Source organism: Mobula birostris, chromosome 12 (genome assembly GCF_030028105.1).
Source record: "Mobula birostris isolate sMobBir1 chromosome 12, sMobBir1.hap1, whole genome shotgun sequence".
Classification (NCBI taxonomy): domain Eukaryota; kingdom Metazoa; phylum Chordata; class Chondrichthyes; order Myliobatiformes; family Myliobatidae; genus Mobula; species Mobula birostris.
In genome coordinates, this window is record NC_092381.1 from 42,930,212 (window position 1) to 42,954,482 (window position 24,271).

The 24,271-nt window shown below is 41.0% G+C and overlaps 1 protein-coding gene across 8 annotated transcripts in view; it reads left to right on the forward strand.

The window, feature by feature from the left end:
* Positions 1–24,271, forward strand: part of mast2 (microtubule associated serine/threonine kinase 2) — a 456,242-nt gene that overhangs the window by 197,834 nt on the left and 234,137 nt on the right. For 7 of the 8 annotated variants that reach the window (XM_072273698.1, XM_072273699.1, XM_072273700.1 and 4 more), the window contains one exon: positions 3,843–3,874. In XM_072273698.1, the coding sequence (XP_072129799.1) occupies positions 3,843–3,874 (32 nt within the window). Of the gene's footprint in view, positions 1–3,842; positions 3,875–20,722; positions 20,778–24,271 lie in introns of those variants that run through there. The other variant, XM_072273708.1, reaches the window with a different exon arrangement.

Sequence of the window (24,271 nt, forward strand, 5' to 3'; positions counted from 1 at the left end):
TAGAGAATTGGATGTCTCAGGAGCAGAAATATCTGCTGTGCTCAGCTTTAGATGTTTCAATAAGGACAGGGAGGGAGGCAAAAGAGGTGGGGGGCGTGGCATTGCTAATCAAAGATAGTGTCACAGCTGCAGAAAAGAAGGAAGTCATGGAGGGATTATCTACTGAGTCAGTGTGTGTGGAAGTCAGAATCAGGAAGGGGGCAATAACTTGACTGGGAGTTTTTTTTATAGACCTCCCAATAGTAACAGGGACGCTGAAGAGCAGATCGGGAGCCAGATTTTGAAACAGCGCAATAATAATAAGGTTGTTGTGATGGTAGATTTTAACTTTCCTAATATGAGTTGGCATCTCCTTCAAGCAACGGGTTTAGATAGGGTAGAGTTTGTTAGGTGTGTTCAGGAAGGTTTCCTGACGTAATATATAGACAAGTTGACTATTGGAGAGGCTGTACTTGATCTGCTATTGGGAAATGAACTTGATCGGGTGTCAGATCTCTCAGTGGGAGAGCATTTTGGAGGTAGTGATCAGTAAGGCATTTGATAAGGTTCCCCATGCAAGGCTCCTTCAGAAAGTAAGGAGGCATAGGATCCAAGAAGACCTTGCTTTGTGGATCCAGAATTGGCTTGCCCACAGAAGGCAAAAGGTGGTTGTAGTTGGTTTGTATTCTGCATGGAGGTCAGTGACCAGTGGTGTTCTGCAGGGATCTGTTCTGGGAATCATCCTCTTTGTGATTTTTATAAATGACCTGGGTTAAGCAGTAGAAGGGTGGGTTAGTAAGTTTGCTAATGATACAAAGGTTGGGGGTGATGTGGATAGTCTGGAGAGTTGTCAGAGGTTACAGCGGGACATTGATAGGATGCAGAACTGGGCTGAGAAGTGGCAGATGGACTTCAACCCAGATAAGTGTGAAGTAGTTCATTTTGGTAGGTCCAATTTGAAGATAGAATATAATATAAATGGTAAGACTCTTGGCAACATGGAGGATCTGAAAGATCTTGGGGTCCGTGTCGATAGGATACTCAAAGCTACCGTGCAGGTTGACAGTGTTGTTAAGAAGGCGTATGGTGTGTTAGCATTCATGAACCGTAGGAGTGAGTTCAAGAGCTGTGAGGTAATGTTAAAGCTATATAAGTCCTTGGTTAGACCCCATTTGGAGTACTGTGTTTCTGGTCACCTCACTACAGGAAGGATGTGGATACTATAGAGAGAGTGCTGAGGAGATTTACAAGGATGTTGCCTGGATTGGAGGGTGTATCTTATGAGAATAGGTTGAGTGTACTTGGCCTTTTCTCCTTGGAGCGATGGAAGATGAGAGGTGCCCTGATAGAGGTGATTGTGTGGATAGCCAGAGGCTTTTTCCCAGGGCTGGAATGGCTAACACGAAGGGGCATAGTTTTAAGGTGCTTGGAAATAGGTAGCAGGGGGATGTCAGGGGTACATTTTTCACACAGATAGTGGTGGGTGCGTGGAATGCACTGGCCAGCTGCAATGGTGGAAGCAGATACAATAGGGTCTTTTAAGAACCTCTTAGAAAGGTACATGGAGCTTAGAAAAATAGAGGCCAATGCGCCAGGGAAATTCTAGCCAGTTTCTAGAGTAGGCTACATTGTCGGCACAACATTGTGGGCTGAAGGGCCTGTAATATACTGTAAATTTCTATGTTCTACAACTCTGTCTCCTTTACCATAGAGCTGGAGGGGGATAGGAGCAGACAATTTGGGAAAACATTTAATTGGGGTAAGGGGAAATATGCTATTAGGCAGGAACTTGGGAGTATAAATTGGGAGCAGATGTTCTTGGGGAAGTGCACGGCAGAAATGTGGCAAATGTTCAGGGATCATTTGCATGGTGCTCTGTATCGGTATGTTCGATGTTCGATTGAAGCAGGGAAAGGATGGTAGAGTAAAAGAACCATGGTGTATGAAGGATGTAGAAAATTCAGTTAAGAAGAAAAGAAAAACTTAACGAAAGTTTCAAGAAACCAGATACTGATAGAGTTCTAGAAAATTACAAGGTTGCCAGGAAGGAGATTAAGTATGAAATTAGGAGAACTAGAAAGGACCATGAGAAGACGTTGGCGAGCAAGATCAAGGAAAACCCCAAGGTATTCTACAAGTTTGAAGAACGAGAGGATGAGCGGTGTGAGAATCTACCAATCAGGAGTGATAGTGGAAACGTGTGCATAGAGTCTAAGGAGGTAATGGAGGTACTTTTGCTTGAAATGGCTAACACAAGAGGGCATAGTTTTAAGGTGCTTGGAAGTAGGTACAAGGGGGATGTCAGAGGTAATTTTTTCACACAGAGTGGTGAATGCACTGCCAGCGAAGGTGGTAGAGGTGGATACAGTGGAGTCTTTTGAGAGACTCTTAGATAGGTACATGGAGCTTAGAAAAATAGAGGGCCATCTGATAGGATAATTCAAGGCAGTTTCTAGAGTAGGTTACCTGATCGGCACAACATTGTGGGCTGAAGGAACTGTAATGCGCTGTAGATTTCTACGTTCTATGTTCCGCGCAATCTGTAGGAAAAAATGCTTGATTTTGTTCTGTTAGGCTTCATCTGAGCAGTTGAATTTTTTTTCTGAGCAGTCCTAAAGAAGGGGTTTGGCCCAAAACATTGACTATTTACTCTTTTCCATGGATGCTTCCTGACCTGCTGAGTTCCTCCTGCATTTTGTGTGTTGATTCCCAGCGTCTGAAGACTTTCTCGTGTTTGTTGGATGTATTGATGTGTGTTTCTTGCCATCTAGTGGTATAACCCCTGAATTGACATGAGTTGCAAAATTCTTTTGAATTGAGCTAAGATGATAGCATATTTCCCCATAGGAATTTACAAAGTAGATGTTGTTTTAACTTTTAGCTATATGCTGCATCAGGGACAGATGAAAGATTTAAATCAATATAGATCATAGAACTGTCTAGCAGAGGAACAGGCCCTTTGTCTCGTGATGTTTTTTGCTGACCTAGATACCAAATTAAATTAATCTCACGTGCCTGCACATGGTCTACATCCCCCCCATTCACTGCCTGTTCATTGGCTTGTCTAAATGCCAAATAAATGCTACAATCATAGATACTTTCATCACTTCCCCGGCAGTACATACCAGGCACCTATCACTCTCCATGGCAAAAAAAAACTTGCCTTGTAAATCTCTTCAAACTTCCCTCCTCTTTCATTGTTTCCTCTCCTGTTTTACATTTCTATCCTGGGAAAAAGTCTCTGACTACCTCCCCTGTCCATGCTGTCTGAAGCAAGGTAGAAAATGTTTCTTTAGAATTAAGTTTAATTAATTTGTTTACTTTCAGTTACTTTTTTGCCATGGTGTAATTTATTTTGGATTATGCTCATTTTTTGCTCAGTGGTGTGGTTGAGCTTGCTTGGAGAAAAAAAAACCTTGCTATTTGGCGCAATGGTTTGCCGATAGAGCAGACATGTAGAAAATATGTAGACATATAAATAATGTTATAGTTGATTGTGTTTTGTGAGTTTGTGACATTACTAATGCAGGACTAAAAAGACAATTTAGTCTTGGTCATGAAAAAAATGAAATAAAATGGGCAGATCAGGTTTCAATCATTCCAGAGTAACTGTCTGTACATTGAAGTATATTTTCTTATTTATGAATGGGTTTTTACATGGTTTAGATGTAAATGGTTCTTATATTATAAAAGGAATACACTGGCCATCTATATTCATATAACAGGTAGCCATTTTAATGATGAAACTTGTCACCACCTGTACTTTATAATTGCTTGTGATTATTAATTTAAATTGTATTGAAACAGAGTAATGTACCTTTCTGTTAACCTGTTGCAATAATTTGCATTCTTTTCTTTTGCAGAAAGAATTGAGTTTACCAAGAAAAGGAAGCTTGTAAGTAAACATAGTTATACCTGGAACACTATAGCTGTGATATGTAATGGATGTTTGAAAATATTTCTTTGTTAATTTGTTAGTGTTGTAAATATATTTCAGGCATTCAGCATATTCGTGACCATCAAATATTTGTAAAGCAAGTCAAATGCCATTTATTGCACTGTAAATTATTTTACACTCCTCTTCCCACAGAAAATCAATGCCTTTTTTCCACCTCCCACACTAAAATTTAACATCTGTCCAGTGACATCAAGTCAATCTCATTGTGCCTTCCATGTTAAAGGTGTTTCTGAAAGTTTTCTTTGATCCCAGTCATTTGTTTCTCACCAGTTCTTCTCCTGTGTGAGTCTGAACAATAGATTTGGATGGCCTATCTTGGTGGAAAATAACAAGCAAGGTGCATTCTGTTCATGGTGATTTTTGCCTCACAGTTCATTCATTGCAGTTGAAATTGGGAATGGGTTTTATTTTCTTCAATACTTCAAGCTGAGGCCACTTGTAGTGCTCCTGTTACAGTTCCAAACATTTAGCCAACTCATCACTAAATGAATTGAATCCAACAGTTTCTCATTTAGAATGAGAAATATTTAGAATATCATACTGCAATAGAAACACAGCAATCTGATACATCTATCTGCCATAGTGAGTATGTCAGAAACGTTTAATTGAGGCATGATATTTAAATTTTCTTTTGTAGATACACTTGTGTGTCAAATGAAGTGACTTTTGAGGGCATTAACTGAACTATATGAATCAGAATATTTGTATTGTTTTTCTTGTGGCTTAACTTTGGTGAAAGGTGTGTCCTTTAAGGTGAGGTTGTTAGTGCTATGAAACAGACTGTCTTCTCACTGTTGCCATTGAAAGTCAGATCATAAATGTTGGAGCCTGGATTATGGAATGTTTTAAAGTTTTTCGAGGTAAGCTAGCCAATAATATAAAAGAGGATACCAGAAGTTGAGGAAGCATTAGGAAAGAATCACTAGGTTCTGGAATAGTTCCAGAGGACTGGAAAATTTCAGGTATCATTCCACTCTTTAAGAAGGGGGGAGGCAGAAGAAAGTAAATTATAGGCCACTTAGCCTGGCTTCAGTGGTTGGGAAGATATTGGAGTCCATTACTAAGGATGAGGTTTTGGAGTACTTGGAAGTGCATGATAAAATAGGCCAAAGTCAGCATAGTTTCCTTTAAGGGGAAATCTTGCCTGACAGAAGTGTTGGAATTCTTTGAGGAAATAACAAGCAGGATAGACAAAGGAGAATCAGTGGATGTTGTTTACTTGGATTTTCAGAAGGGCTTTAACAAGTTGCTGCACATTAGGCTTCTTAACAAGATAAGAGTCCATGGTATTACAGAAAGGAGTGTGAATAGAGCATTACCTTACTGGGAGGAGACAAAGAGTGGGGGGGAAAAGGGGGCTTTTTCTGGTTGACCGCCAATTTCTAGTGGTGTTCTGCAGGGATTGGTGTTGGGACTGCTTCTTTTCACGTAATAGGTCAATGATTTGGATGACAAAATTGTCTTTGTAGCCAAGTTTGCAAATGATGCAAAGATAGGTGGAGGGGCAGTTCATGTTGAGGATGCAGGGATTCTATAGTAAGACCGATAGACTGGGAGAATGTGCAAAGAAGTGGCAGAAGGAATATAGTGTAAGGAAGTGCATGGTCAAGCAGTGGTAGAAGGCATAAAGGCATAGAGTATTTTCTAAATGGGGAGAAAGTTCAAAAATCAGAGGTGCAAAGGGACTTGGGAGTCCTTGTGCAGGATTGTTTTCCTATAGGTTAATTTGCAGGTTGATTCGGTGGTGAGGAAGGTATTCATTTCAAGAGGACTACACTATAAAAGTAAGGATACAAGGCAGAGGCCTTATAAGGCATTCGTCAGACCACATGGGGTATTGTGAGCAGTTTTGGGCTCCTTATCTAAAAAAAGATATGCTGGCATTGAATAGGTTTCAGATCTCTGGAAATGATAGGGTTAACATATGAAGAGTGTTTGATGGCTCTTAGCCTGTACTCACTGAAGTTTAAAAGAAAGAGGTGGGTTGGGGGGGGGGTGGTCTCTTTGAAACCCATCAAATATAGAGTGGGTGTGGAGAGAAAGTTTCCTAAAGTGGAGGAGTCTGCGACCAGAGTGCACAGCCTCAGAATCGAGGAACATTCATTTGGAACAGAGTTGAGGAAGAATTTCTTTCGACAGAGGGCAGTAATCTCTGGAATTCATTGCCACAGACAGCTGTGTAGGCCAAGTCACTGGGTATATTTAAAGTGGAAGTTGATGGGTTCTTGATTAGGCAGGGTATCAAATGTAATTGGAGAAGGCAGGACAATTTTAATCAAAGAATTAAGTTGTTATGATGTGGCTTAGGTTATTACCAAATTAATTATGTAAAGGTTTATGCTGATTTAGAGTGAGTTCTCCGATTGAACGTGCTTCATAACCATATACCTCATGATATTCACTGTTTTTATAGTGGAATTTAACAAAACGGGGCTTAGGTGATAACGGATCGAGGTGAGGTAGGTTACCTGTGGAGGATAGAAACGGGAAGTACGTCTGTGAGGCCGGTGTTCTGTGCTGGGTGTCGGATGTGGGAAGTCTAGGAGACTCCCAGCCTCCCGGAAGGCCACATCTGCACCAGGTGCGTCGAGCTGCAGTTCCTTCAGGACCGGCTTAGGGAACTAAGGGAAAGTGAGGAGGTGATAGAGAGGGACTATAGGCAAGTAGTCACACTGGGGCCTTGGAAGACAGGTAAGTGGGTAACAGTCAGGGGAAGGAAGGGCAAGAGTCAGATACTAGAGAATACCCCTGTGGCTGTCCCCCTTAACAATAGGTACTCCTGTTTGAGTGTTGGAGGGAGTGGCCTACCTCGGGGAAGCAACAGTGGCTGCACCTCTGGCAGAGTCTGACCCTGTGGCTCAGGAGGGTAGTGAAAGGAAGAAGGCAGCAGTAATAGGGGACTCTCTAGTTAGGGGGTCAGACAGGTGATTCTGTGGACACAGGAAAGAACTGCAGATGGTAGTTTGCCTCCCAGGTGCCAGTGTCCCAGGTTTTATTGATCGTGCCCACGATATCCTGAAATGGGGAGGTGAACAGTCAGAGGTCGTGGTACATAATGGTACCTACGACATAGGTAGGAACAGGGAGGGGTCCTGAAAACAGACTACAGGGAGATGGGAAAGAAGCTGAGAAGCAGGACCTCAAAGGTAGTAATCTCTGGATTACTTCCTGTGCTACACGATAGTGAGTGAGGTGGAGGATAAATGCGTGGTTGAGGGATTGGAATGGGGGGCAGGGATTCAGATTTCTGGATCATTGAGACCTCTTTTGGGGCAAGGTTGACCTGTACAAAAAGGACGGGTTGCACTTGAATCCGAGTGGGACCAATATCCTGGTAGGGAGGTTTGCTAAGGCTGTTGAGGAGAATTTAAACTACAACTGCTGGGTGGTGGGAACTGAACTGAAGAGACAGAGGAAGATGGCTCACAGATGGAGAAAGCTTGGAGACAGTGTGAGAGGGAGGATAGGCAGGTGATAGAGAAGGGATGCGCTCAGACCGATGGTTTGAGATGTGTCTATTTTAATGCAAGAAGCATCATGAACAAAGCGGATGAGCTTAGAGTGTGGATCAGTACTTGGAGCTATGATGTTGTGGCCATTACGAAGACTTGGATGACTCGCGGGCAGGAATGGTTACTTAGAATGCCAGGCTTTAGATGTTTCAGAAAGGACAGGGAGGGAGGCAAAAGAGGTGGGGGCGTGGCACTGCTGATCAGAGATAGTGTCATGGCTGCAGAAAAGGAAGAAGTCATGGAGGGATTGTCTAAGGAGTCTCTGTGGGTGGAAGTTAAGAACAGGAAGGAGTCAATAACTCTACTGGGTGATTTTTACAGACCACCCAATAGTAACAGGGACATAGAGGAGCAGATAGGGAGACAGATTCTGGAAATGTGTAATAATAACAGGGCCTGAAATGTCGACTGTAGCTCTTCCTAGAGATGCTGCCTGGCCTGCTGCGTTCACCAGCAGCTTTGATGTGTGTTGCTTAGTAACAAGGTCGTCATGGTGGGCTATTTAAAATTTCCAAATATTGATTGGCATCTCCCTAGACCAAGGGGTTTTGATGGGGTGGAGTTTGTTAAGTGTGTTCAGGAAGGTTTCTTGACACAATATGTAGATAAGCCTACAAGAGGAGAGGCTGCATTTGATCTGGTATTGGGAAATGAACCTGGTCAAGTGTCAGGTCTTTCAGTGGGAAAGCATTTTGGAGATGGTGATCATAATTCTATTTCTTTTACCTTAGCATTGGAGAGGGATAGGAACAGATAAGTTAGGAAAGTGTTTAATTGGAGTAAGGGGAAATATGAAACTATCAGGCAGGAACTTGGAAGCATAAATTGGGAAAAGATGTTCTCAGGGAAATGTACAGCAGAAATGTGGCAAATGTTCAGGGGATACTTGTGTGGAGTTCTGCATAGGTACGTTCCAATGAGACAGGGAAAAGATGGTAGAGTACAGGAACCCTGGTGTACAAAGGCTGTTGAAACTCTAGTCAGAACTGGGCTGAGAAGTGGCAGATGGAGTTCAACCCAGATAAATGTGAGGTGGTTCATTTTGGTTGGTCGAATATGTTGGCAGAATACAGTGTTAATGGTAAGACTCTTGGCAGTGTGGAGGATCAGAGGGATCTTGGGGTCGGAGTCCATAGGACACTCAAAGCTGCTGCGCAGGTTAACTATGTGGTTAAGAAGGCATACCGTACATCGGCCTTTATCAACCGTGGGATTGAGTTTAAGAGCCCGAGAGGTAATGTTACAGCTTTATAGGACCCTGGTCAGACCCCACTTGGAGTACTGTGCTCAGTTCTAGTCACCTCATTACAGGAAGGATGTGGAAACTATAGAAAGGGTGCAGAGGAGATTTACAAGGATGTTACCTGGATTGGGGAGCACGCCATATGAGAATAGGTTGAGTGAACTTGGCCTTTTTTCCTTGGAGCGGCGGTGGATGAGAGGTGATCTGATAGAGGCGTATATGATGATGAGAGGCGTTGATTGTGTGGATAGTCAGAGGTTTTTTCCCAGGGCTGAAATGGCTAACAGGAGAGGGCACAGTTTTAACGTGCTTGGAAGCAGATATGGAGGAGATGTCAGAGGTAAGTTTTTTTTTATGCAGAGAGTGGAGAGCGTGTGGAATGAGCTGCTGGCAATGGTGGTAGAGGCAGATACGATAGGGTCTTTTAAGAGACCCCTGGATAGGTACATGGAGCTCAGAAAAATAGAGGGCTAAGGGTAACCCTAGGTAATTTCTAAGTAAGTGTTCGGCACAGCATTGTGGGCTGAAGGACCTGTATTGTGCTGTAGGTTTTCTGTGTTTTGATGTTTCTATGAGAAAATAGTTTTATAGAGCTTTTTGTGTAACTAAAGCAAAATCTACTTGTACAATTAAACAATACTCGGTTTAACAAAATGAATTAAAAAGCACCTGTGCACTTATTTTTTTTAAGAGCATAACTATTGTCATTATATAGCAGATATAGTTAAATGCAACTTTTGACACACACTGGTCCTCTCCAAGGCTTTCTCTCTTCAGTCCTAATATCCTCTTCTCTCAGCCATAATATCCCTCCGTCTATAGGCATACTTACCCATGTTCCCAATTAATCTGCTGCTGCACAGCTCCTGACCCTACCCACACACTTGTGATGCTGACCACACTCCATCTGCATATATTTTTCCTGTGGTCCTCACCTGGTCCCTTTACCCACCACGCTCTTCCTGCATAATGATGGAATTCATAGCTATGTTCCATCTGCCCATTTTTTGATATGCTCTGGCTCCTGATGTGCAATAAAAGTTGATGGGCGTTATATGTATCAAAAGTACTTGTTTACAACTTGGCCTTTTGGTATCAATTGGAAAATACTGTATGTGGAGTGTAGAAAATAACTAACACAAGTCTTGAAAAACACTGTTGATAAAAGGAAGTTGCTGTTATGGCTAGGTAATGCTATTTGCTACAGAATAAATGTGGAAATCAATTCAACCTATTGGTGGGCTCTTTTAAAGCTCAATGTGGAAAAGCAGGAAATGTTGAGGTGGGGAAGAACGTCAAGGTGAAGGCCTGAGCCTACATACATTCAGTTTTGTGTTTGTTGGATTTGGAGGATTTGCAGAGTTAATGTTGGTGGATCTCTCCTGTGATTGGAACATATCTAATTATTATGTAGGGAATTGCTTGGGATGTCTTGCTTTCTCTCCTTTCTGTTAGCTTTGAGATAATTGGTAAGACCAATGTGAGTCTGGCAGACTCTACTCAGATCAGCTGGGAGGCTCTTGACCGAGTTGGCAAGTGGAGTATCTGGGTGGTGGTGTGTTCCTTCTGGCACTTCCGTTATGTTTCTTTGTGTTCTTCACCAATTCTGAATGCTCTTTTACTTTGAAGGGTAGAGAATCTTTGGCATGTTGGCTTTGAGAGGATGTTTATGTGAGTTCACATCTTGCATGTAAAGGTAGAGGATTATACAGAAACATTGTTAGTGGTATTTCTCCATTGCTTTGATGTGCCTGTTGTAAGTGGTTCATGTCTTAAAAGCATACAGGCGGATCTGGTGGATTGTGAACTTTGTGCTGGGCTTGAGGACTTCTTCCTGTAAATTCTTTTCCTCACAAGGCAAAAGTATGTGCTGATGAATTGATGTTGATGACTTTTAACATCAATGTTTGTCTTTTCTCGGAAGTGCCTGCTGAGATTATGGGAAATGGTCCATGTTTTCTTAGGATCTTGTCATATTTAAAGAATATTTTATGATTTTTGCGTTTGGCTTTTTGCTAGCAAACTTTCTGGAGATAATACTGTGGATGGATGTTGACAGCTGAGTGTGAAAGTGCTTGAACTTGTGATTGAAAGCATTTTGGCAGATAGAATCAGTCTGGCTTTACTATCAGTTAATCATGCTAGCATGATTGCTTTTCTGCAATGCCAGTAAAAGCATGAGGTACTTCATTGGAATGTTTTTGACGAAGCTTTCTGCATTGAAGCTAACCAGGCATTTGCATATCATATTCGCACCATGTGATGTGCTTTTCTTGCTGCTCTTGGGAATCAGAACGTGCTTAATGCTTTGCTAAATAAAATAATGAGCAGCTCTCTAGATACAAATACGTACAAGCAGACCTAAGCCCTGCTGAATCACAATCACAATAGAAATCAACTGATAATACTGATAATGTTGGTGGGAGAATGGACAGACAGATCAACCAATGGTACAGCCTGGTGGTAACCAAACTGTCCCACTTCTTAAATTCATTGGCTTTGCAATGATTTGTTCAAAAATAAACATTAATGCTTATTTATTTATTAGTGCTATTTTGGTTTTTTCCCCCCTTTTTGTAATTGCACAGTTTGTTTTCTTTTGCGCATTGGTTGGTTGTCCATCTTTGTAGTGTGTGGTTTTTCACTGGTTCTGTTGTACTTCTGAATGCCTATCAGAAAATGAATCTCAAGGTAGTATATGATTACCTGTGCATACTCTGATAATAAATTTACTTTGTACTCTGAACTTTTGAACTTTAAACACATTGACTGGAAAGACACCATAAGCAACTCTGAATAATGTACACATGGTGACCTGCACTTTAAATTTTTGCAAATTTCATTGACTTCTCCCTGCAACTCTTGTCAATTGGGAGATAGAATACGTACAGAACCAGGAAATGAATAAATGAATTGAAATGATGGAGGCAGTGGTGTGAAAATCCTGGGAAGAGTGTATGTGTTATAAGTGTAAATAAGAATAAAGTGGGCTACATTCTTAGATTCTTAACACCACTAAGTTCGTGGGAGAAAGGAGAAAGAGAAACAAGCTGTGCAATGGAAGAAAGAAACCAGGAGGATGGGAAAAGGCATAGATGACGGAGAAGAAAGAGACAGAATAACGCAAAAAAATCTGACAACTTCTGCCATCCATAGGAAGCTGGCTTTAGTAAGCCATATCCTAACAATTAAATGAAAAGAGAATTTTTAATCTGAGACTGGATTCAGCTGCAGGCAACACAGCTGATATTGTCCCAGATATGTGATTCAAACTGCCTCTACCACATCCAACAGAAATATGCTTATATTTATTGTTTTTAAAGTTGAGTTGAAAGTATGAGCTGTTAAAATTGCAGCAAAAAAGAGATGGTGTCGAGGATAGAGGAGATTCGAGAGCTTTGATTGATGTATAAAATATTATGAGAGGCATAGACTGAGTAAGTGCAAGCAGACTTTTTCCACTGAGGACTTCAACTAGAGGTGATGGGTTAAGGGTGAAAAGTGAGAAGTTTAAGGGGACCATGAGGGGAAACTTCTTCATTCAGAGGGTTGATAGAGTGTGGAATGAGCTGCCAGCACAAATGATGCATGCGAGCTTGATTTCAATGTTTAAGAGCAATTTGGATAGGTACATGGATGGTTAGATTTGGAAGGCTATGATCTTAGTGCATGTCAATGGGAGTAGACAGGTTAAATGGTTTAGTATGGACTAGATGGGCTGAAAGGCTTGTTTCTGTGCTGTACTTTTCTATGGCTCTATTACTCTATGACCAAGATGAACACAGTAAGCAACAATGCATCTGATGATTGGAATTGTGGAATATGAAAAGGTCAAAAAATGACTGTAGAATGGGTTAACTTTTATTGATTTCTGTACTTGATATGATTTGACTGGGTAAACAAAAAGGAAATAATGTACTGCTTGCACTGTTAAGAATTTGAAGCATTGCAGGACTTGTAGCAGACAATTGGTGCAGTTAAATCTGTAAATCAGTTTATTATTGTCACATGTACCAAGATACATGAAAAACTTTCCACGAAATCCAAACAGATCATTTCATTGCCACTGGGAATTGAGGTAGTACAATGCAACGTAGTGTTACATTTACAGAGGAAGTGCATTGTAGGTGGACAATAAGGTGAAGGCCATTACAAGTTAAATTTTAAGGTCAGGAGTCTATCTTATCCTATTGCAGGACTGTTCAATAGTCTTATAACAGCACGATAGAAACTGTCCTTGAGCCTGGTGGTATGTACACTCAGACTCTTATATTTTCTTCCTGATTGGGGGGGCGGGAGGGTGGAGGAGAAGAGAGATCATGCAGGACGGGTGTGTTCTTTGATTATTTGGCTGCTTATCTGAGACAACAAGAACTGTAGGCAGAGTCCGTGGAGGGGAGGTTTTATTTTCATTTACTCATTTTTCGCAGTGTGGGTATTGCTGGCAGGGCCTGTTATTAATTACACTTCCCCTGTTGTTCTTCAGAAGGCAGCAGTGAGCCAGCCAGCCTTTTGAACGTCTGCATGGAGGTTACAATGCCTTTGGGTCAGGAGTTCTGGGATTTAGGCCAAGCAATGATGAAGGACCAGTGATGTATTTCCAACTGAAGATGATATGTGACATGCAGGCACTAGTATCTCCAGACACCTGCTGCACATGTCCTGCTTTGTGGTTAGTTTATGTTTTGAGAGTAACCTAAGTAAGTAACTGGTGTGTATTTTCTAAGTCATTTCTATCACAGCGCACCAGTGGAGGGAATGAATGTTTACTGGGACCATTCAAAACATGTTGCTTTCAGTTATTAGGATACTCTTACAGTTCAGGGTTTGTAATTTCTAGGTTAATTATAGTTTGAATTGGTGGCAAATAACCACATCCAGCAAAATGATTGCTTTTATCTGATAATGTAGATTGTAAGATAACTATTAGTTCATTCCCCGTCCTTTGAGAGAGTCCAATTGGATTCCTTGCATCTCTCTTGGAGAGCAGATACTCACAGTTGATTTACTTTAATTCGAGAGATGTGGACTTCATAGGCTGAGCCAACGTTTGTGCTTCTATCCCCAAATTCCTAAGTGGTGGTGAATTGCCTTCTTAAACCGCTACTGTCTAGAGGTATAGTATATCCATAATGGTGTTAGGGAGGAGGTGCCAGTTATTCTGAATTAGTGATTTGATTAGATTAGATTAGATTCAACTCAACATTATTGTCATTGTGCCGAGTACAGATACAAAGCCAATGAAATGCAGTTAGCCTCTAACCAGAAATGCAAAGAATAGTGTTATTTACAAAATAACTGTGGAAAAAAAAGTAAGTACTACAGCACACAAATATAGAAGTTCTGAGACAGTACAATATGGGTGCAATACTGCTTAGCGCTGTGATGGTTCAGCAGGGTCACAGCCTCAGGGAAGAAGCTCTTCCTGTGCCTGCTGGTGCGGGAGCGGAGGCTCCTATAGCGCCTACCGGATGGGAGGAGAGTAAAAAGTCCATGGTTAGGGTGAGATGCATCCTTGATAATGCTTATCACTCTGCCCAGGCAGTGTTTATGGTAGATGTTCTCAATGGTGGGCAATTGGGTGCCGATAATCCGCTGGGCAGTTTTCACCACACGCTGGAGTGTTTTGCAGTCTGATACAGGACAATTGCCATACAACACTGAGATGCAGTTTGTGAGTATGCTCTCAGTGGTAAAAGTCCGTCAGTATCCTGGGACAGAGGTGAGCTTTCTTGGTGTTCCGCAGGAAATAAAGGTGCTGTTGCGCCTTTTTGATCAGGATGGAGGAGTTCAGGAACCAGGTGAGATACTCAGAAATGTGGACACCAAGGAATTTGAAGCTTGATACGTGCTCCACTACAGCTCCGTTGATGTAGATGAGGACGTGAGTGTGGCTCCTAGCAAGCCTGAAGTCCACAATGATCTCCTTGATCTTCTGGGTGTTAAGGGCCAGGTTGTTGTTGGCACACCGCGTGGCCAGGTACTGGACCTCATCCCTGTAGGCCGTCTCGTTATCCCCTCTGATCAGACTAACCACCGTGGTGTCGTCTGTGAACTTGATTATGGAGTCAGAACCATGTACAGGAACGCAGTCAGAGGTGAAAAGGGAGTGATATTCAGTATTTATAAGCCAGGAAACTCTGTGGCTTGGAAGAAAAATTCATTTGGTGGTATTTCCATGTTTTTCATTGGCCTTGGGTTTGGAAGGTGCTTAAAGGGGACTTGGTGAGTTGCTGCAGTCAATCCTGTAGATAGTACAAACTGTTGCCACTATGTGTATTGCCACGATTCTGCAGGGGTAGATGAGTAGGTCTGCTATGTCCTGTTTAATTTGAGTTTCTTCATTTTTTTTTTGTAAATGAAGAATCATTTATCCAGCAGATTTAGAAAGTCAGTTACTCACTGCTGGATTCTGAGTCTTTGCCTGCTCTTGTAGTCACATTGTGTTTATGGCTACTCCAGTTCGGTTTCTGGTTGATGATACAGTGTTTGATAGAGGGAATTCAGTGACAGTAATGTCCTTGAATCTAAGCAAGTGACAACCAGATTTTCTCTAGTTGGACATCATCATTGTTTGTCATTTGTGTAGCGTGATTATTACCTTTCACCTATCACCCTGGGTCTGGATATTGTCCATGTCTTGCGCATTTGATGTGTATTGATCCATGATCCGAGGACTTATGAATGGTGTTGAGCATTGTGCAATCATCAGTGAACGTCAATACACACTTCTGATCTTATGATACATAACATTCCCTCTGGTTGTCGAGTGTCATCATGGATTTGGTGCTCAGGTTTCTGAAACTCAACTGGACACAGAAGCAAAAAATGAAGTGGATTAAGCTAGAGGGAATAAAATGGTGGATTAGATCAGGAAGTTCTGCATTGGATAATACTGATGAGGTGTGGCAATGAACTTGGTTGACTGCAGCAAGAAACATTATATTGCTAGAAGAGAATTTAGGCTTGAAATGTCAAGAATTAACTTTCTGTGCCAAGTTTTGTTTTGTTTCCAACACAAATGCAGCAGTTTGAAAATAGTGGTACAGCAGGAATTATTAGTGGGGCACTGTAACTTGGAGAGCAATAGCTGCCTTACCTGAGGTTGCTTTCACTGTTTCTTCATTCTCATTTTGATATAGCTAATTCAGGGCAAATATTTTGCTGTATTTTCTTGCATCTCTCCCCCAGAATATAAGCTTTCGGCCTCCATTTGCTGTGTTAATCAAATTGTTTGTAGATAAATTCGATATAGACATTGGATCTCCAATGAATTCTGACTCCAGTTTGTTTCAAAACAAATCTGCAATTTGTACATTCTGTTTGATTGTTCTAATTTGAGAATTCTCTCTTACATTGATGTTATTATAACTGAAACTCTAAACTGAAAGTTGCTAGAAACAACTGTGATAATGGCCATTCATGAATTGATATCTACAAGATTGTAATTTAGTATTCCAGTTCAGATTCTTGTTTTGGAATTGACTTAACTTGCATTCTTTTTAATTATCAATCCAGGTAATCTGCTGATCTTTGTTAGTAATTAGTTGGGAGACAGATTTGAAAACTTTGCTTTCTTTTTCCTTCATGTGTAGTCCTCTGATAATGGTGTACATAAGAAATAGTTTGTGGGGCATCTCTAAAATTTGCACATACATGCACCTTTTACTGAGTAATAATCTGTAATAGCTTAATCTCATTCAGAAAACATGTCTTTTTTTTCCCTGATGTTTTAACATGTTGGAACTTAAAATGGTATTACAGGTGTCCCCCGCTTTTCGAATGTTTGCTTTACGAAACCTCACTGTTACGAAAGACCTACATTAGTTCCCTATTTTCGCTAACAGAAGGTGTTTTTACTGTTACGAAAAAAATCAGCGCGCGATAAAAGGCAGCGCGTGCCCCGAGCAGCCGCTCTCCCCCAGATTCGGAACGACATTGCTTAAGCACGTTGCATTGAGCAGCCATTAGCAAGATGAGTTCTAAGGTGTTGGAAAAGCCTGAAAGAGCTTGTAAGGGTGTTACACTTAGTGTAAAACTAGACGTAATTAAGCGTTTTGATCGTGGTGAACGAAGTAAGGACAACGTGAGTTTGGCTTGTGGAAGTTGACAAAGATGATGTTGAACAGGTTTTGGCATCCTGTGACCAAGAACTGATAGATGAAGAGCTGATGCAATTGGAAGAGGAAAGGGTAACAATCGAAACCGAATTCATTAGCGAAATGAACGTGAAGCAACTGCGTGAGATTTTTGCTACAATGATAAAGTACGAGTTTAATTTTGAAAGGGTACGTAGGTTTAGGGGATATTTGCAGGATGGTTTGAGTGCTTACAAGGAACTGTATGATAGAAAAATGCGTGAGGCTCAGCAGTCAAGCAAGCCTTCCACATCAGCCACAGCAGATGACGAATCTCGACCTTTGACATTGAGGTGGGCAGTCGTAGGAGAAGATGAGCTGTCTGCTCTAATGGAAACAGAGGATGACGAGATGACACCCCAGTGTCCCACCACCACAACCCCCAGGCCGCGAACAGATACTGATTCGTGGAGAATGCAGCAGTAGCCGTGAGGCACACAGCACATCTTTAAAAAAAAGCCGAAATAAACATGCTAATTAATTAGGTGCCGCCTGACATGTAATTGTTGGCCCAGATCAGAGGTGATTGCTGATTGCATTGCCTCTGATCTGGGCCTACATTTACGTGTCAGGCGGCACCTAATTAATTAGCATGTTTATTTTGGCTTTTTTTTTAAAGACGTGCTGGATGCCTCCCGGCTACCGCTGCACCCCTGCATGCTTCACGGCAATGTATCGGTCGGCGGCCCGGAGGGCGGGGGCCACTGCACCACCCCAACCAGCGATGACTCAGCCTAACACACCATCATCAGTGTGCTCGGCGCTGAACCAATTCCGGTAAGTGATACTAAACTGTACATACATTATTTCTACTTTATATCGGCTGTGTATTTTTATGTGTTATTTGGCATGATTTGGCAGCTTCATAACTTAAAGGTTACTGGAGAGAGTTTTTTTGCCAACAGCACTTGCGTGAGATTTTTGCTACGGAGAACAGTGCCGGCAATGATTGTGGAAAAATCTTTCTACTTTATATAGGCTGTGTATTTATCTTATCATTCCTGCTTTTACTATATGTTACTGTTATTTTAGGTTTTATGCGTTATTTGGCATGATTTGGTAGGTTATTTTTGGGTCTGCGAACTCTCACAAAATTTTCCCATATAAATAAATGGTAATTGCTTCTTCGCTTTACGACATTTCGGCTTACGTTTCATAGGAACGCTCTACCTTCGGATGGCGGGGGAAACCTGTAACAGCAGTGGAAGTTACTATAACAGCAACTCAGCATTGTAGATTTAAATTTATAATTGTAGTTAATGCAAAAAAAATGTTGCAGCTGCCCAGGATATGAAAGGCATAGGCTCATGTCATGGATGGTGGGCAACAGATCTTTATGAGCCCAATGAAGGGGAAGAGTTTTAATTGGTCAATTTTGGCAGAGAGGGAAGGGCAACCGACAGATGAATATAAAGTTCTAGGGAATTTGTAATGTTGAAGGGTCATTGACCTCTTAAATATTTCTTGTAATTTGCTTTTATTTCAAGTTTGCAGCTTCTGTTTTTTTAAAATTTAGCATTTTTTGCTCCTTATAATCAGAATGTTGAATGTATTGCTGCCATCAAATATTAAAGTTATAACGGTTCTGCCGTTGGGAAAAAGAAAATATGGCTACTGGCTTCTGAAACAAAAAAATGATGAAGGGTCTCGGCCCAAATCATCAACTGTTTACTTTCCTGGGGCTTGCTGAGTTCCTCCAGCATTTTGTGTGTGTTGCTTGGATTTTCAGCATCTGCAGGTCTTCTCCCATTTGTGTTTGAAGAACTTAGCCAGTTAGGCAGCATGCTGGGGAAAGAATTGAGGTGTAATACAGAAACCTACACAGAGATTGATTAAGGTAGATTAGTTGCTATTTAGTGGCATCAGTATTCACTTTTCACACGCCCAGTGATGAGATTTATTTCAGAAAAATGAAGTAAGTTTTAAAATTAATGAATAGCTTTGTGTATTTGCATTTCCCTGAGCATTACCAAATTCACTGTATGCTGGAAACCTGAAATGTGCAAATTTTGGAATAGAGAAACAATTAACAAATCATGTGGATAACCTTTAGGCTGACAGATAGGAGCTGAAATGCCGTATGTCATAAAACCTTCTTGTTTGAAGTATTGCTCTATATATTTTACTTCACAAATTCTGTCCACTTACTATTTTATCATGGTAAATTGTACTTGCCCATTTGCAAGTCAGAAGAAATGTTGCAATTCTCTGGGTAAAGCAGCATTTTAAAATGAGAATGTTTCTTTATCTGAAGGGAAATAAAAATCTAGAAGTTGCACTTGCTTTTCATGAACAAATTTCACATTAGAAGTGTTTTTACTTGGGTTAGATTTTGCTAGGAATCATTTCCAGGTGTCAGGGGAGGGGTGAAGTAAAGAACCGGGAAGTTGATTGGTGAAAGAGATACAGGGCTGGAGAAGAGGAAATCTGATATGAGAAGACAAAAGGCTATGGAAGAAAGAAAAAGGGGAGGAGCACCAGAGGGAGGTGAAGGGCAGGCAAGGAGATGAGGTGAGAGAGAGAAAAGGGGATGAGGAATAGAGAAGGAGAGGGATCATTACTGGAAGTTCAAGAAATCGATGTTCATGCTATTAGGTTGGAAGCTACCCAGATGGAATATAAGGTGTTGCTCCTCCAACCGGAGTGTGGCCTCATTCCAGAAGTAGATGAAGCCACACAACTACCATTTTGGAATAGGAAAGGGAGGTGGACTTAAAATGGGTGGCCACTGGGACCTTCTCCCTCACCACCATTCAGGATCCCAAACAGTCCTTCCAGTTGAGATGACACTTCTCCTGTGAGTCTGTTGGGCTCATCTACAGCATCTTGTGCTCCTGATGTGGCCTCCTGTATGTTGGTGAGGCCTGACATAGATTGGGAGACTGCTTCACCAAGCACCTACCAGAAAAAGCAGGATCTCCCAGTGGCCACCCATTTTCATTCCACTTGCCATTCCTCTTCTGACATGTCAGTCCAAGACCACCTCTATCGTAATGATGAGGCCACACTCAGGTTGGAGGAGCAACACCTTATATTCTGTCTGGTGATCCTCCAGCCTGATGGCATGAACACTGATTTCTCAAAATGCTCCGTAAATGCTCCACCCTTCACCATCCCCAATTCTCATTTCCCCCTCTCACCTTATCACCTCATCATCTCCCTCTGGTGCTCCTCCTCCTTTTTTCTATGGCTTTCTGCCTTCTATCAGATCTCCCCCTCTCCAGCCTGGTATCTCTTTCAACAAATCAACTTCCCAACTCTTTACTTAATGCCCCCCCACCACAAGTTTCACCTATCTCCTTGTGTTTCTTCCTCTCTTCCCTCCACCTTTTTACTTTGATTCCTCCTTTTTTTTCCTCTCCAGTCCAAAATGTTGATTGTTTGTACTCTTTTCCATAGTTGCTGCCTGGCCTGCTGAGTTCCTCCAGCATTTTCTGTGTGTGTGTGTGTGTGTGTGTGTGTGTGTTTTGCTTGAATTTCCAGCATCTGCACATTTTCCCTTGATTGAGATAATTAAGGCCGATGATTCATAGAGGGTTGCCCAGACGTACAAGAGATTGCAATGTCCCTCCTGCCTCATGTTTTCTCACATCTTGAAGGCAATCTATTTTGCAATTATTCTATGGCCATTCTGAATATAGTTCTTTAGTCTGATGTTCTATCCAGTGATAAGTGTAGCAGTTGAAAATTCTTCATGCAGCCCTGGTGGAAACCCATAAGTCTAATTTCAATATGTGATTCTGTGTGTAAAATACTACCCTGTTGCTTTCAACATATTTTTGCTTATCCTCATATTTTGTGAGGGACCCCAAGGGGCATTGGCACTACAAACCCATCAAATTTAAGCTTTTTGTAATGCCTCTCCAAATCTGTCATTCCATTTATGTTACAGTGCTAGACTTAAAGACATGCTCTGAGCAAATGAGGCAGCATGGAAACCTCAGGAGGTAGGTATCTATATCTTTGTTTTGTTTATTTTATCTGCAGTGAAAGTAAATTACTGCCTGTAGTATAATATACTTTCTTTTGAACTGCTTTATGTTTGGGCTTCACAAAGCTGAGGAGAATCAAAACAATTTTGGGTGTTTGCAAATACGAAACTATGTCACTATAATGGCCAAGTTATTTTGCTCTTTTGAGACAATTGGAAAAAGCTTTATATGCTTTCAAGGTATCTCTTAATTTTGTGGACATTGCTTCATGAACATCATAGACTGAAGGCTTTCTTCATTATGTTGTGACTAATTAGTCATTGATTATCATAAATGCTGCAGCATACTTTGAATTTTTCCATGTTTTTCAGTACTCGGTGGTGCTCTATTTTCAAAGGGTTTGCTTAAAAGAAAATAGTATTGTTTCTTAAATGGCATTAGTATACAAAACTTGGTATTAAAAACATGCTTGTCTTTACATATACCTGAAAGGTTCATTCCTCATAGGTAATTGATTTTCTTCAGTAAATGTAATTCCTTTTGGAAAACCATGCTAGTCTGTTGTTCCAAATGTGGCCAATTAAACCTATTGAATAATAATACTCCAAAATGATCCTCTTATAAGGGTATCAAATGCTAAATTAGGTACAGGGGAATTGATGAAAAGAAATGAAAATTACCTTTTGAGTTGACTTTTGAGTAGACTGAAGTGAGAGATGTTTGCTATCAGTGCACATTCAATGAGTACATGCAACTTTCTTTAATAAAAATGAAATATTCTGATAAGATTTTGGAGATTTTCGAAATTATGATGTATTTGTTTTTGTATGTCGGTTGATGCTGTCATGGGTTAAGTTTGAAATCATCCATACAAAAGATTGGGTGCTGTCTAAGTTTGAGTCTTTAGATATTTCCACAAAAGAGTACAGTAAACTGTGAATTTTGGAAATCTGAAATAAAAACAGAAAATACTGAAAATACTTGGCCGGTTTGATAGCATTTGTGAAGAGAAAGCTGGAAATAATCAGAGATATAAACGCTTCTTACATGCAGGTAATGCGAGGAAATGAAGTAAGAACTGAAGGGATTTTGTGATTAGGTAGAAGACAATATTTTATCTCAGGACATGGAATAAAACTAAGATTAGTCTATCTGAGCTGTTATTCCTGCTTCATATGTATAGTGTATGTATGCAAGACCTTCCATCCTATTATGGACCATTCACTTTGTTTTCTCCCCTTCCCACTTTCTATCTAAGTCATAACTTACTTTATCTTCAGCTCATTTCTGAGCTTGTTAATCTTAAATGTTAACTTTGTTTCTAAACAGGTGCTACCTAACCAGCTAACTATTTGTACCTGGTTCTCTTTTTATTATAGATTACTCAAGTGCTTTGTTAAATACTGCTGTTTCGCATTACTTTATCCAAATGCCTGTCCAATATTAATATATAAAAGCTATTTTGATATTGAGAACTTGAAATGAAAACAAAATGTGAAAGTACTTAGCAGATCAAATGACATCATTGGAGAGGAAAACTGAGTTAGGATGACATTGGAACGAGTTAAGGATTTAAGGAATTTCTAAGGTTCAAAATGTGGAGGGGTTGAAAGAACTAAAGGGAAGATTCACAGTTAGAGAATAGACAGGGCTGCCCGCCTTTCCCTTCACTCCTACAGGAACTTAGTGCCCCTGACCTGTTCCTATCTCACTACTTGCTTTACCTTTACCTGCGTATAGGCCTTCTTTTAATCAACCTTCACAACTTCTTGTCTAATGCCATCAAAATTTGCCTTGCCCCAATTTAGGACTTAAACTTGTGGGCCAGTCCTATCTTTTTCTCTTACTGTCTTGAAAGTAATAGAATGATGTTCACTGGTCTGAACATTAGGCTTACATCTGATATACGACTTCTTAACAAGACCACAATATCCCTTGATAACCAACGATCAAAAAACTAAGTTCCTACCAGATGTGCCACACATTTGTTTGCCTTCCCCCTTACTCTTATAGTTACTAGTGCATGGGACACTAATTCAGAGATTACAATCCTAGGGTTTTTTTTTTAACCTTCTGACAAACTCCCTATATTCACTTTGCAGGATTTCAACGGTTTTCTACCTGTGTCATCAGTTCTCATTTGTACATTTAACTTTTGTTGCTTCCCCCTCCCCCCACCTCCATAAAATCTTGTTTGCCCAACAGACTCCCCTAGATTCCAGCTTCCTGAGCTGTGCATCATTGTGCTGCATCTGAGGCAAGTGGGTCTCTGCCTGGTTCCCTGCCTACTCCGGATCTTATCATCTCAAGTTGCTGATGAGCCATCAACGGGCTCAACTTCAGCACTCCTCCCTCCTCCTCAAACCTTACTCCCTCTGAATACACTGCCCTCCACTCTCTTTGCATCAAACCTGCAGACAAATGGGGTGCTGTTGTTGTGTGACGGACTGATCTCTACCTTGCTGAGGCCATGTGGCAACTCTCGGGTACTGCTTCTTACCTACCCCATGAAGAAGACCCCACTCTGGACCATCAGAAAATTGTCTCTGACACCATCATTGGCCTCATCAGCTCTGGAGAACTCCCATCCACAGCCAGCAAACTCATAGTTCCCTTACCCTGCACTGCTCACTTCTACCTCCTTCACTTGTGAATCTGCTGGGGTTGTCTATTGTGTTTGGTGCTCCCGAAGGGGGGCCATGTCTGCATTGGTGAGGCCTATCGTAAACTGTGGTCCACTTTGAGCACCTCCACTCCATCTGTCAAAAGCAGAATTTCCTGGTAGCCAACCATTTTGATTTCTATTTCATTTCCAGTTCCAAGATGTCGGTCCATAGCCTTCTGTACCACGATGAGGCCACTTTCAGGGTAGAGGAGCAGCACCTCATTTTCTGTGTGGGTAGCCTCTAACCTGATAACACAAATATTGATTTCTCCTTCTGGTAATTTTTCCCTTCCCCCTTCCCTCCTATTCTATTCCCCACTCTTGCCTCTTACCACTCCTCACCTGCCTATCACTTCCCCCTGCCCTTTTTGGTTTTGCATCTTCTCCCTTTCAAGTCCTGGAGAAGAGTCTCGGCCCTAAATGTCAATTGTTTATTCGTTTACATAGATACTGCCTGACTTCTGAGTTCTTCCAGCATTTTGTTTGTGTTGCTCAGGCTAGTGCTGCTGTTCTTCTCTGAAAGTGTCCAAAATGATACAGTATACCTGTTACTGAGGAAAATATCTAGTTGGATAACGATATTTTGTTTGTTCATGCAGAATAAGGCCTCAATTTGAAATTCCTGTACTAACTGCAAATTACAACTTAGTCCCTTAAAAGAGACCACAAAATAGATCCTTATGGATTATTTGATTCTTTTTATCAGTAGGATACATGTTGAAGCTTGACATAGCTTCAAATTGTACATGATTTATTGAAGTTTTGATATTCTAATTTCTATATTATTTACATATCTACACTGTAACTGGCTTTAAATATAAAATCTTTAAAAATAAAGCACACT